Source organism: Brachyistius frenatus, unplaced genomic scaffold, assembly GCF_029030835.1.
Source record: "Brachyistius frenatus isolate BFR_SWC_R1_liver_20210118 unplaced genomic scaffold, ASM2903083v1 Contig_399, whole genome shotgun sequence".
Taxonomy (NCBI): Eukaryota; Metazoa; Chordata; class Actinopteri; family Embiotocidae; genus Brachyistius; species Brachyistius frenatus.
This window is the reverse complement of record NW_027210998.1, coordinates 204048-219701: the sequence shown is the minus strand read 5'-3', so window position 1 is coordinate 219701 and position 15654 is coordinate 204048. Positions and strand designations below refer to the sequence as shown.

Below are 15654 nucleotides of genomic sequence, written 5' to 3'. Positions count from 1 at the left end.
GATAGATAGATAGATAGATAGATAGATAGATAGATAGATAGATAGATAGATAGATAGATAGATAGATAGATAGATAGATAGATAGATAGATAGATAGATAGATAGATAGATAGATAGATAGATAGATAGATAGATAGATAGATAGATAGATAGATAGATAGATAGATAGATAGATAGATAGATAGATAGATAGATAGATAGATAGATAGATAGATAGATAGATAGATAGATAGATAGATAGATAGATAGATAGATAGATAGATAGATAGATAGATAGATAGATAGATAGATAGATAGATAGATAGATAGATAGATAGATAGATAGATAGATAGATAGATAGATAGATAGATAGATAGATAGATAGATAGATAGATAGATAGATAGATAGATAGATAGATAGATAGATAGATAGATAGATAGATAGATAGATAGATAGATAGATAGATAGATAGATAGATAGATAGATAGATAGATAATAGATAGATAGATAGATAGATAGATAGATAGATAGATAGATAGATAGATAGATAGATAGATAGATAGATAGATAGATAGATAGATAGATAGATAGATAGATAGATAGATAGATAGATAGATAGATAGATAGATAGATAGATAGATAGATAGATAGATAGATAGATAGATAGATAGATAGATAGATAGATAGATAGATAGATAGATAGATAGATAGATAGATAGATAGATAGATAGATAGATAGATAGATAGATAGATAGATAGATAGATAGATAGATAGATAGATAGATAGATAGATAGATAGATAGATAGATAGATAATAGATAGATAGATAGATAGATAGATAGATAGATAGATAGATAGATAGATAGATAGATAGATAGATAGATAGATAGATAGATAGATAGATAGATAGATAGATAGATAGATAGATAGATAGATAGATAGATAGATAGATAGATAGATAGATAGATAGATAGATAGATAGATAGATAGATAGATAGATAGATAGATAGATAGATAGATAGATAGATAGATAGATAGATAGATAGATAGATAGATAGATAGATAGATAGATAGATAGATAGATAGATAGATAGATAGATAGATAGATAGATAGATAGATAGATAGATAGATAGATAGATAGATAGATAGATAGATAGATAGATAGATAGATAGATAGATAGATAGATAGATAATAGATAGATAGATAGATAGATAGATAGATAGATAGATAGATAGATAGATAGATAGATAGATAGATAGATAGATAGATAGATAGATAGATAGATAGATAGATAGATAGATAGATAGATAGATAGATAGATAGATAGATAGATAGATAGATAGATAGATAGATAGATACATAATAGATAGATAGATAGATAGATAATAGATAGATAGATAGATAGATAGATAGATAGATAGATAGATAGATAGATAGATAGATAGATAGATAGATATAATAGCGTTATGACAGGAAAAACAAACCTTATACAACTTGTATCTTGAATGTTCAGATTAAAGATAAATCCGGTTCGCTGACGTCAGTAACATCAAATATTCTTCTGTTTTTCGGTCGTTAATATAATAAAATAACCACTTTAAAAAAAAAATTAAAAAAAAATCTTGTTAGTTTGTTTATTCAGCATTGCTCTAAAGCGGAAAACACACTTCAGTTAGTAAATTTACAAAGGAGGAAGAAAAAGTACCTCATCAACAATAAACTCACCAGAGTCGCAGCTTCTCCAAAAACATGTTGAAGTCCCGGAAGTCCTGGTTCCGGTATCTGACCGTCCGAGACCCGCAAAACCTGCCGGTACTTTAACGAGCTTTAGTCTGTAGAGAACCGAACAAAACCGAACTCAGTGAGGTGTCGCTTCGTCTGAGAAGCAGTTTACAACTAAATTACATCCAGAGCGGATAGTAACGGTTCCGACTTCCGCATTTCAAAATAAAACTACCGCAGGTACAGATTACAGATGCTGAACATGTTTATTTTTCAGTTACACATTGAAATTCAGCCCAACAACAATAAAAAACAACAACTGGATTTCAAGATACCCTCAGCTTTGTATAATAGCTGGGGTCTGGTCAAGGAAACAAAACGTTACATCAACTCGGCGAATTATAAATGCTCATACTCCCTCCTCCAAAAAATCTGAATCTACAAGAATTATAATCTAAATTCATTTCAAAATTGAATGCTGGAGAAAAGATTCCCAGGTCCATAATTTCAGAACTGGTCAAAGTGAGTTTTAAGGTGAGCACTGGTGTGCCTGACATTTTCTCTGCTGTGCTAACGTTCTTCAAACTCACATAACTTTTTTTTAGAATATGATTATAATATAATAATATGGAATATGATTACTCAACTGTGTAAGAGTATGGAGCCAAATCGGTGCCAAAAGTTTTGTTAATTAAAAAAAATAAGTAAATGAAAAACAAAAATTTAAAACTGAAAGGTCAAGATTTGATCTTGAACTTTTCAAAATACAACAATGTATTTAAACTAGAAGAATTTGTATGAGAAAAGTTTTTTCAACTTGAATATAATTTTGATTCAATTGTGAAATTATTTTGGCCCCGATTTGGCTCCATATAAGAGCTGGAACATGTATGACACACGATAGCCTACATATTAAAATGGGGGCTGGATGTTAAATAACAGTCATTTAGTTGTATGCCTTGTTTATTTTATAGATTTAGCTTGAAATCTTAAAAAGTGTGATGATATGTGATGAATTTCAATCTGAAATAACTTTTACTGAAATGACTAATTTCTATTGTGCTTAACCAGATTCAGCTGTTTCTCACCTTATTTGAGAAAAATGAAGGAAACATTTGGACATTTAGCGTGTCTTTTATTGTGAAAGTTTAAAACCAGAAGGTCTGATTATCTCCTCGCTGGTTTGTCAGTGTGCTCTGTGTCTGAACAACCAGCTGTGACTTTTTGTTCCTGCCACTTGTTCCCGTGATAAAAGATTCTCATAAATCACGTGCACGTTTCTATTCCCAGGAGACACATTTGTTTGGGATCTAATTAGAAGCCCTGAAAACTGCAGTGTAACTGTGAGCCGACCAGGTTGTGTTCAAGTTGGTTGAAAATGGGTCTTCTAACACACACAACTAAAGTATAGTAAAGGAGACTTCCAATATGAACCGAAGGTAGAATTAAAACATACAGTGGCTTCAGTTATCAGAGATATAAAACAATAACAATAAAAGGACACTTTGAAGGATGACTCATTTACAAACCAAACCTCAGTGTGCAAACTTGCAGAGCGGGATGAACCAGAGGAGCACTGCTCAGATAGGAAATCAATTTAGCTCCTGCAAAACAAGTGATTTTAATTCATCATCAGATTCCCTTTTAATGTGTCTTTGTCCCCAGATAATGTTTCATCAGCAACAATTATCCAAACATCAAGACAAAAGACCGAATCCCATTAAACAGCCTGTGTGAGGCCATCTAGTGTTTGAGTTGTGAAATCACATGAAAGTATATATAAATATAGTTTCATTTTAAAAGAAAAGGAAGAATCTTCATATGTAACAGATACATCCTTTTTTTTTTTTTTTTTTTTAATGGATCATTCTGATAAAATAAGATGAAAACTGATTACTTCGTTGAAAACGTCACAACTTCGTGCAGCTGGTTTAATCATAACAAATGGATTCTCACGGACACTGATGGTCCTCACATCACAGATCAAAATGTCTCTTGTGAAAAGAGACTCCTCTATTGGACACTGTGAAAAGTGTAGCTTACGTTTGAAATTAATTTTATAGTATTATAATTATGAATTAATCCAATAATAATTTCGGTAATCATATCGAAAGTTCCTGGATGTTTTCAGAATGTGAGTTATCTAATATCGTTTTATCATCTGTTATTTATCTATTGAACAGAATACCTTATATGCCTTTTATTTACTTGTAACAGTTGGCCTCATTTGCACTCTTCTGACAGGCAGCACTCCTCAAACCAACTTTTCCGGTATCCGCCTCCTTCCCCGCGCCAAAAACAGTAAAAAAAAAACCCAGGCTGCGGTGTTTGATTCATTCATTCAGTCAGTCAGTCAGTCAGTCAGTCAGTCAGCACCGGACCGGACCGGACCGGACCGGACCGGACAGACCCGGGAAACACCCTCCCCGACCCGCAGGTGAGCTCCGCATACTCTGCGTTTACTATTGTGTCTAAATGTGATGATTTCTTGACGGACCTCTGAATGGATGAATGGATGAATGGATGAATGGATGACACGTGTTGTGTTTGTGTGAGGTTGTGTCTCAGTAGAAGAAGGCGCGTTAACTGAAGCTTGTCTGGTGAATTACAATTTAAAACACAAGCGGATAAACTGTTCAAGTACTATAACCACACTTATTATATTTAACATCCGAAGTAACCGGGTACATATTGATGTTAATGCGGCTTTCACTTCAGTTAGTTTGGAGACTTTCTCTTGTTGACAAAAGGATTAAAGGCGCTGATGTTACTCAGAGGATTCAACCTCTCATAGAAAATGATTATTAGTTGTATTAGTTGTCTGATATTATTCAAAAGAGAATATAAGCGCGTTCACCGCTGAATGCAGGAAATGAATTGGCGCCATGTGCTTCTATAATGTCTGAGTCAACCTGCACCATGCATGTGATGAGACAAACAGGGATGAGGGGGTAGAAGCTATCTGACATTTGAGACTCAAACTGGTTGTACACGTGTATAAGGGAGGAACTTAGTGTTGATTTAAGAAAATATGAGGACAAATGGTGGCATATTTACATTATACATTTATACATATATTCCTTACGAAAATGAACTTAAATTGACATTAGGCCTGATTTCTATCCTAATATTTGTATTTATTGATTCTTGACTGAAAAATCAAATTTAAAATTTTGTTCAAATGTCCACGTGTCATTTTTTTTATTTTTTATTTTTTTATCCTATAAGACATTCTCAGTAAAATAAGCAGTCAACGCAGCTGTTCAGCAACAACAGGCTCCAAAACATGGTCCTCCTCTCTAATCATACCTACTTAGTTGGTGTTTTGAGTGTGTAAGTCTGCACACAGTATCAAGTATGGAAACATGTGCAGATGGAGCTCTCACACTGAGGACTGAACGCAGTACTTTATACCCAGGGGAAAGGGAAGCTGTCACTGTCACAGTATACAAATATACAAATACAAAGTTGTACAGGTCGGGTCACACGTGATGCATTCAAATGTTATGGTAGTTTCAGTAATTTTGCAGTTCATCCCTGTGGTTGATCCAATCATGGAGTAGGTGGGTGGAGATGGAGGCTGGGGATATTTGTGTATTGATAGATTTGCCTACTGAGTGAAGGTGTAGAATTACATCCAGGACACTTTAAGGCATCAGGGGATTTGTGTTTTTTCAAAAAGAAACATCTAAATATGTCATTTTGATGAGCAGATGAGTTTTTAGGGGTATAAAGCAGGGAAAGCCACTTTAATGAAAGTATCAAAAACAAAGACAAATAATTACATTAAATATCAACTCAAATGTCAGCATTAACAAATCGCTGATTGAGTAAGTAAATACGATTAACGAGGTTTAATTTACATAGTTAATGCATCCATAAACTTAGACATTTAGTAGACATAAAACACACATGAAATATTTAACAAATACGATGAAAGAACAGGTGAAATTAGAGGTCCATTTTCACTTACTGAGCCTCTCTTTGTTCTTCTGTGTTTGGAGGGAAAGAGGCTGCTCTGCTGGCCGAAGGAGGCGGAGTTATATAGTTTCCTGGGCGTGGCCATGGAACTGACACACCCACCATGTAGCTTAGACATCAGGTGCAGTCAGGTCTCTTCAACATGTGATTTAACAGTAATATTATAATGATAATTCACAAGTAAAAGTCTAAATTCAGAATTTTACTCAAGTCAAAGTACAAAAGTTTCATCAGGAACCTTTTGATGATGATGCGGGCAAAATTTTACATTTTAAAAACGAAACATAAACTTAGCTGCTCCTATTTTTACTTTATGACATCAGTAATAATAATTATAATAATGCAATGATGTACCATAAACTCTGAAAGTTTTAATTTGGGATATTTGCTGACAACACTTTTGTACTTTTATATCAGTAAAATGTTGAATGGAGGCCCCAGTAAAGCAACACTGAGCCTCTTAGTCTGTTCTCAAGTAACGAATCATCACACTCCTGGATTCATTCCTAATTACCCACATTTGTTATGTATTGTGTTGTAAAGTGTTTCCTTTGTCAGAGATTCAGTGTTTTCCCAGAGTGGTCCTTTTATTTAAGTAAAGAAGCTGAATACGGGAGCAGCAGGACATGAGGATGATGTGGACCGCCGGTCAGCACACGTACTGTGTTCTTACAGTTTCTATTTATTTAGAGGCTTCTCTTGAACTTTCCACAGAAACCAAACAGAGAAGTCAGGATGTGGAACGAGAAGAACCAGAGTCCACCAGCCGACCGGTGAGTGCCACATCTGGAACGTTTTTATAGAAACGTAAAACATGAAATGCTCGTGGTGCTTGGACCGAGCTGTGTTTTGTCCCCCAGGGGTCAAGCTGTCGGCCTCATCATCTTTGTGCTCGGTCTCGGCAGTCTGCTGCCCTGGAACTTCTTCATCACCGCCTCGCAGGTTTTACTCTCACGTCACATTAAATCCTTTGTTTTTTTAAATCAGAACATCTCAAGTCCTCTGGAGCCACAAGCTGCTTGTTTATTGTAGATGAAGTTGGCATTTTTATTCCTTTTACTATACAAAGTCAAATATTATGCATCTGTATTTTCAGCTAATTTCTTCCCGCTCTTGTAAAATGTATTAGTACAAGTCAAAAAAAAATTATGTTTTTGTCATGTAAACCATTGCAATTTATAAAATAAATAAAAAGTTATATTATAATAACTATTATTATATTATACTTATAATATGCTTATTAGATGAATCGTAATAATAAATGACTGTTATAAATTATTGTGATGATTATTTTGTCAAGGCTTCCTCATGTTTGGGAGACTAAAACCAGCAGAAGAACATTTTTAATTATCGTCCAGTCATTCAGTTTCTATTCAAACTGCTGAGACACTGAAAAGAAGAATTAAAAACATGATGTAATGCAAAAAATGTAAGAAAAGAAGTCAACAAATGCTGCCATGATGTTTCATATGGACCCACATTATACATGGTTTTTTTAATGCTTTTATACACTCTTAAGTTGTTGAATTCTTCTTCTTCCTCTTGAAGTATTTCAATGAGCGCCTCAACGGGCCGAACGTCACCTCTAACAGCACGTCAGGCGGCACGTCGGGCGACTACAACTACGACAGCTGGATGGCGCTGCTCTCCCAGCTGCCGCTGCTGCTCTTCACTCTGCTCAACTCCTTCCTGTATCAGCGGTGAGTGATGAAAAACTCCACGACGCCGGCTGTGACCAGACCGTCAGCGGGTCTGGCACACGGTCGCCGCCGCTGGCCGATGATGATGATGATGATGATGATGAAGATGTTGTTCTCCGCAGGGTGAGCGAGCGTATCCGTGTGGCCTTCAGCCTGCTCGTCATCTTCCTCCTCTTCTCCCTCACCGCCGCTCTGGTCCAGGTCCCCATGCCGCCGGACACCTTCTTCTCCATCACCATGGCAACTATCTGGTTCATCAACAGTAAGTTCGTGCACGTGAGCGCGTGATCCTGCTGAGGAAGGAACTGTAGATTCTTTTTATCCGCTCCCCAGATTTCAGGGGGTTGAATGCAACGGGACAAATTCAGCTTTAGTGTGGAAAAGGCGTCTCACCTCAGTTACGTTGGCTGAAACAAGCCGAGACCACCGAGTGAGCACGGAGGACAGCTGACTCGCTTAGGTTTACAAAATCTGATCAATCACAAATTTGTCAGAAATTTTCACCACTGCAGTCCGTCTTGTAACGCTTTTATAGTCCTGTGTCAAAATCTTTAGACCTCAACGATCACAGGTTATCAAAAAACAAAGACATAATTGGAAATAGTTTTTTTCTAAAGAAAAAAAATCCCCTAATAACTTAAACGGGTTCGATGAAACTCTTTGCCTTCCTTTCGTGCACTCAGATCTATGAAAATACAAATGTTCCTTGCCTTTGAGAGGTGAGGTGCAAACACAGGTGCAGCTTTATGGAAGGTTATATAAAATATATAAAGTCTAAATGATCCCAAAACATAAAGATGCTCCCCAGTAGATTCACAGCTGTCGAGGCTCTGCTTTAATTACTGCTCTGCTCTGAAGAGATGTCAATCAGAATGTAATTAATGTGTGTGTGTGTGTGTGTGTGTGTGTGTGTGTGTGTGTGTGTGTGTGTGTGTGTGTGTGTGTGTGTGTGTGTGTGTGTGTGTGTGTGTGTGTGTGCGCAGCGTTCAGCGCCGTGCTGCAGGGCAGTCTGTTCGGTGTGGTCGGTCTGTTTCCTCCCCGTTACAACACTCTGTTTATGAGCGGTCAGGGTCTGGCGGGGATCTTCGCTGCCGTCGCCATGCTCTGCTCCATCCTGAGTGAGTCCTGAACATCTGCACTCACAAAATGTTCCATTCAAACCTTCACGTAGAAACCAACTAATACCAAACTGTACAATGAAAATCTTATGTTATTTAAGTGTGTAATCAGGAAAATGTACTTAAAAACAAAAGTACTCAATGGAAAATAACGACTCCAGTGAGCGATTTACTGTCATGTATTATGTCATGAGATTGTTATTACTGATGCATTCATGTAAAGCAGCATTTTACTGCTGCAGCTGGTTAAAGTGAGTATTATACTCATGATATTATTTACATAAATCTGCTAAATTACACGATACCGGTGTTGAAATGACCTTCGTGTTAAATCCTGTGTGGTCGGAGAGGACAGATCTCCAACAGAGACAGAAGATAATGCGACCAGATCCAATGAAATAACAGAAAACAGACAGTTTGCAGATGAGAACGAGTCTGTTGTTGGTCTGCAGGTAAACCGGACAGCCGCTCGGCTGCGTTGGGATACTTCATCACTCCCTGTGTGGCCACTCTGGGGACTCTGCTGTGCTACCTGCTGCTGCCACACCTGGTGAACACAACTGTGGTTATTGTATTAGTCCTAAAGCAGAAATTTAACTGGTATTTTGAAAAATTCAATTTGATATAAAAGGGAGAAAATTCTGTTGTGCTGAGAAAACACATCAAATGTTCTCGTATCTCAAACTCGACTGCTTGTCTGATGCTAGGAAGTAAGATGATGAATAATATGATGAATGCGATTTTAATTTAATTCTATTTCACACCAAGGTGTCATCTTAAAAAGACTCCACATGTCAACTTACCAACAGGAGGAACGCAGCTGTTTCCTGCAGTTATTTTATCTATACGTTCGTTTGTTTAGACAATTGAACGTAAGACGTTTGTGACACATGATCTCTATGTCAGGTGCAGAACACATTTCAGAACCCTACAAAGTACCGGAATAACCCTTCTTATCATTTAAATTTGATCTTTTTCATAAGACAAATGTTTAAATCTTTAACATGAAGATTTCATGGCCTCTGTAGGACCCACATTAGGATCCTCTGACAGTGTTCATTCTCTCCTGCAGGAATTTGCTCGTTTTTACGTGAACAGAAGTCAGTCTGATAAGTTGGAGACATCGAAGGAGCTTCTCAGCTGCACAGGTCAGTTCTCATTCAGTGTTATTTCATGTCATTACTTTTGCTGATGTAAGTCCGTCCTGCCGAGTAATTCCACTTTTTACCACAAGGTGGGATAGTGAGTCATTGTTGTGTGCAGTTTGCCCTCGGTCCAACAGGAGAAGAAGTCGAAGTTTATTCTAACTGTAGACTGGATATAAAAGTGTTCGTAGCTTCCGGGTCTGAAAAATGGTATCGTCAGATTTCCAATCAGATCAAATCAATCAAATGTCTAAATGTTTAACTAAGTCACTCAATCTTTTTACTTTTTAAAGACAAAAAAGGCTCAAACAACAATGAAAAAAACCTCGAGCCCACCGAGAAGTTCATCAGCGAGCTGGAGGGAGGTCCGGGGCGTTCCTCCGTCCCGCACGTCTTCAAAAAGGTGAACATCAGCTTTCTTCCCAAAAACCACGACCTTTTATACCCCGTCACTTCCTGTCTGCAGCCAATCAGGGAGGTTCTCTGGAATTCGTGCCACTGAGGTGGAGCTCATCTGTCAACAACCAGGACTGTTTGGTTCCAGCTTCACTTTTTACAAGAATATTAGTTAAATTCACCTGATGAAGAGACATCTGACAGCCAACACATTACAAGTAAAAATGTCACTAGAAATAACTAACGACAATTCAACGTCAGTAAACAATCACCAACAAGGAAATCTTAAAGGGGAAAATACATTCCTTAAAGGGTCAGAGGTCAAAGATATAAAATCCTCCTGCAGAGAGACTGAATACAAGTGAGCAAACATTTGTCAAATATGAAAGTTCTCAGCTCATGTAAATGTTGATCAATAAGTGAGAGAATTGTGCAGCTTCCTCTCGAGTCGAGTAAATTAAACTGAGAATGGAGGAAGTCGACTCACTGACAGTGTTCAAGGATTTTCTTTGGGTCCATTACAGGTCCCATCATGATCTTTACATCTCCTCCTGCACCTCATATATTATGAGTCTGGACAGACATGGATGTCAACTGCAACCAGAGGCTGAATAATTCTAGTTTGCATATGTATTTAGACTCACCAAGCATTTGTCTTCTCTTTGCTCTCAAACCGCCTCAGTCCTTGATGTCAGAAACCTTTCTCTGAGATTCTTCCCCGTATTTAGCCATTTCATCTACTTTTGTCATACAATGACTTATGTCATGAATTATTTTTTTTTCTTAATGTTGAATGTGCAATGCCATTATTTTTATTGGGACAGTTGTGGGTATGTTTTTTTTAAAAATTTATTTATAAAGGGCTAAATCACAACACAGGTTATTTCATGGCACTTAACACATTAAAGTCTTTACAGTAAGACTTTACAATATTATACAGAGAAACCAACAATTCAACAATTCCCACATAAGATGGGTGGAAAAAACCTCCTTTTTAAGGGAGAAAAACCTCCAAAAGAGGGAAGAAAAACTCCTTGGTGGGATTGGTGAGATTAAGTCTTCACTTGTGAAGTGTCTGTTATCGGCTGCAATAATCTTCACGACTGTTCTCATGTCAGAGCTTCTCGTCCTTCTTGTCATTGACGGACACCTTCCTGTGTTTCAGATCTGGCTGATGGCTCTGTGTGTGACGTGTGTCTTCGCCGTCACGCTGTCCGTGTTTCCTGTCATCACAGTTCGAGTTAAGACGGTCTACAAGGACAACGCTGCCTGGAGTGAGACGCCACCGCATCAGCAACATCTTATTCATGTCGAGTCAATTCAACTTGAAATTTCCGGTTTATGTTTTCAAACCGCTTTAGAATTTATAAACACGAGTTTTTTGGATTTCAAGTCTTTTGACCTGAAATACTGAGTTCAATGAATTAACTGCTGAGAGTTTATTTTAAAGACAGACTTCCTGGTTTGTATTTTTCGGAATGAAAACCTTTCCGAGACCTCAGTTTGGAGTTCGAGGATAATATTAATATGGAAAACCAGTGTTTTCAGTGTGTGTCTTCAATGCACGTTCAAAAAAGTCGTTGTTATTTCCAATTATAGTAACAATGTGAACCACAATGAAAGTTAGTCCGTTGGGAAGTTAAGTTCGATTTTCATGTTAAATTCAGAACTAACTTTTCAAACTGAGGAAATGTAGATGTAAAACAAAAGTCTGTAATGTTTGTTAGTGTGTAGTTTAAGTTGTTGATTCAACCTTATATATAAAGTTTAGTTAACTTGTTTTTACAAGTTCAGCTAACTCACATTTTTTAGGATGTTTTTAAATCGGACCAAACTGGAAGGAGTTACACTCCAGTGTTTTCTTGTCAAACACAAAATCATGTTTTTAAAATATAAACATCAGTGATTTCAGAAATGTATTTTAATCAGATTTTTGTTTCGAACAGGCAAAGTGTTCACCTGTGTTTGCTGCTTCATCGTTTTTAACATCATGGACTTGGCCGGTCGCAGCGCCCCGTCTGTCGTCCAGTGGGTGAGTCTGAAACATCAACACTTAAATACAGAGATAAGACAAAGTGCAATATTCATTAAAAAAATTAAAATTAAAATAAAAAAGGGGTTGCTTTTCTTTTTAAGCTGAATTGGTGGAATTCCTGTGAAAAATTCTTGAAAAGACGAGTAATTGAAGGAAATGAATCCAAATGAATATGATTTTAATCAATCATCAAAGATGATCTTTTATGATAAAATGCTACAAAAAACAAAAACCAGAGAATTTCCAGATTGTGTCGTTCTGTGATATCTTAGTCTGATTTGTAATAAGTCGGCCTCGTAGGTTGTGATGCTGCAAACAGTCGTCTTAATGATTCCTGAAGGGCTCTGTTGATGTTTGTGCAGCCGTCGAAGGAGAGTCCTCTGTTTCCAGCAGCCGTGTTGTCCCGTGTGGTCTTCATCCCTCTGCTCATGATGTGTAACATCCAGGACTCCAGACCGATCGCCCCCTTCAGTCACGACTGCGTCTTTGTCATCATCATGGCTTTCTTTTCTTTCACCAACGGGTATCTGGCGAGCCTCTGCATGGCCTACGCTCCGCAGTAAGTCTTCAAGGAGTACAGCGCCTGTTTTTTTATTTTTTATTTCAATCCCAAATCAAACCATGATCAAAAAACAAGAAAATGTCAACAACTAAAGGAGAAACCGTATAAAACAAACAGAAAAAAAAGTGCAAACTCTTCATAAAAGACACAAAGAGCAAAAAGGCATTCTGTACAACATGATGCAGGATAATCATGTTTTGGTATTCAGTGTTCAGGTTGCGGGTAGATATGCAGGACAGCGGGCTGACTGAGCGTCATGTGGTCGGAACCAGGAAGCGGTATTTGTGAAGACGTGTTGGATGATCAGTCCTTCTTGTGCTGTGACTGTGTTTCCGTCCGTCAGGTTGGTGCGGTGGAAGGACTGCGAGACGGCCGGCTCTCTGATGACCTTCTTCCTGGTTCTCGGTCTGGCTCTCGGAGCGTCTCTCTCCTTCCTGCTGGGAAAACTGGTGTAGACGGCTGGAGCGGGAAGACGTCAGGAAACGGTTCTGATCGTTTGTGGAAGATGTGGTCAGAAACAAACAAGGTGAAGGAAAACCATCACGAGAGGATTCATTGGTAAAAGAAGAAGAAAGTACGAAGCTGAGTAAAAGCACTCTGAGTTACAACTATTATTTAATTGTTCTGAACACTGAAGGCCATATTTCGATATCAGTTTAAGCACATCCGTATCTCTCGTAGTATTTTCATGAATTATTTCAGCTTTTAGGTTTAGATGAAAACAATCTTGGTCAGGATTTCCAAATGAATATTTGAATATGTTTTTTCTGTGAAGTGGACTAAGAGGTCTGTAAAGGGATGCTCTGCACTGGTTGCAGTCTCAGGTGGTGAATTTGCTGGGAATAATTTAAACTTTTTTGTTTAGTTGTAAACTTTCCCAAATCAAAGAAGAAATTTATTGATGCAGCTAAACTCAAACTTTTTCTGCTTTTGGTGCCTTGCTGAAAGATAACAGGTTACAACACAAAGAGCCTTCTGATTACACATATCTCAATAGACATAACATGATAATGCACAGAAGTTACACCCTGATGATTTTTATATTCTACATTATATTACTGGATGCACTGAATATAGGATTTCACTGATTTGTACTGTTTAAAATGGGATCAGAGTTTCCCACAGGTTGAGATTTTATTGTGGTGCAGTGTGTAGAACCTCATGCAGTTTAGATTGGGAGTGTAACCTGGGTTATTTTCTGTTGCTGCAGTGTACAGAGCTCACCACGGCTCACATGCAGGCTTTTGGCAGAATGCTAGAATTGACCATGTTCCCTAAACGCCTCACCTGCAGGTAGACTCTGGCTAGGCGACAGTCACTGCGGTGCACACAATGTGTGTGTGGACAAAATAGTTTGAAAATGTAAGAAAATGATGTGTTCGAATATAAGAGATTTAATAATATAAGTTAGGCGCAGGTCTCCGGGTCTGAAATATGAAGTCAGTGCGGAAGTGACTTAAAGTGCAATACCTTTGAGTGCCACTGGGGGAACGGTCTCCAAACAGGAAATTTGTTGTTGTATTCATGTATTTTATGTCAAACTGCTGGACATGTTTTTAACTTCAAAAAGATTCTTATAAGCAGTGTTGGGCTTCTGACTCATAGTGTAGTATATTTCTCATCACTTGTTTTAGAAGTATTATTATTACCTTAAGTAATACTCTCTGCCCACAGTAACTCATCACACTACTGCCTTGGTAACTATGCTTTGCTACTAAAAATTCAGACTTTGCATGTGCAGCTATCATTTCTCTTTTCCAGCTTTTGAATCCATAAAAGTTACACGTTAAATAAAAAGCACACAAATGTTCTGTTGCCCCGAGAACCGCGGAGAACGTTTCATCTACCACATATCTCACCACGAGTTTCAACAGTTGCTTGTTGCTCGTCACCTGCTGTCCACGACTTAAATACACTTGTTGTTTAGCCATTGTTGGGTTAAATGTGATTTTATCACTGAATCTTTATTCTTTGATTTATTCAATTCATTAAACAACTTGTTATTGGAAATAAAAAATAGTCCTGTAGCGCCTTACTTGTAACTACGTACAGCCAAACACTGCTTATAACTGAAAACCCTTTTTATTGTTTGCTTATGACTTTTTTTGTATGTTTTGTACTCAGGATATTTTCTTAAATGACAGTTATTATTAATGGAACCGTTTGCTTTTATAATAAAATGTTCAAAGTGTCACTCAGCCTTGTGTTGTTATGTGGTGCGGCAGGAATGGACCCAAATGCAAACACAAAGTCGAGTTCAAGTACAGAACAGTCTTTATTTTACTGGTGTCTATGAGCCTAATGTCTCTTTCCTCTCTCTCTCTTCTTCCTGAGTCGAGAGGGAAACTCCACCGACTCTCACCGGGGGGCGGGGGCGGGGCAGGCAGGCCAGCTGGAGGCGCGTCCCGGCGCTCAGCTCTGGTCCGGGCAGGATCGGGTTGGACCGTAGACACGGTAGGCGGGCGGGCGGGCAGTTCCAGAGGTCCTACGTAGCGCAGGAACAGGTCCACTATGTGATCTCCCGAGGTCCAACGCAGGGTAGCAGGCAGGATGGAGGTAGTCCACGGCAAGACACCAGGACAGACGGCTGGAAGCACTGGCCACAGGTTGCGGGTGAGTGGACGTAGCTGACAGTATGGACCGACACCTCAGGACTGCAGGACCAGGGTTGACATAGTATCGGGAGGTGATTAGTGGGATGAAGAACCGGTGTGTCAACCTGCAGGTGGTGATCAGCTCGATTGTCTGCAGCTGTTTAGGATGATCAGGGGCGTGGCCATGGGAGGTTACTGGAGACAGGAAGTGGAGAGACACAGACCAAAACACAAAGCACATGGCACACCACGATAAACAGGGGAATGACAGCACACCTGAGGAGAGGAGGTCTGGGGAAACAAAGGTCAAAACACAAGGTCACACAGGGATGCTGACATGTGTTGGTTCATTTGCCTGACCTGTCAGTGGTATTCATTTCGAAATAGGCTTGAGGAAGCTGATTGACAGCAGTATCAT

At 38.3% G+C, this 15654-nt stretch overlaps 1 protein-coding gene across 1 annotated transcript; it reads left to right on the top strand.

Moving 5' to 3' along the window:
* Window positions 1-6421: 6421 nt before the first annotated feature.
* On the top strand, window positions 6422-14836 carry LOC138636699 (equilibrative nucleoside transporter 2-like). The gene is made up of 12 exons (XM_069724843.1): window positions 6422-6459; window positions 6547-6628; window positions 7235-7386; window positions 7509-7648; window positions 8370-8504; window positions 8957-9054; window positions 9577-9652; window positions 9943-10052; window positions 11211-11319; window positions 11992-12077; window positions 12443-12639; window positions 12986-14836. The coding sequence occupies exons 1-12, from the start codon at window positions 6422-6424 to the stop codon at window positions 13095-13097; spliced, it is 1335 nt and encodes a 444-aa protein (XP_069580944.1). The 3' UTR covers window positions 13098-14836.
* The last annotated feature ends 818 nt before the right edge of the window (window positions 14837-15654 follow it).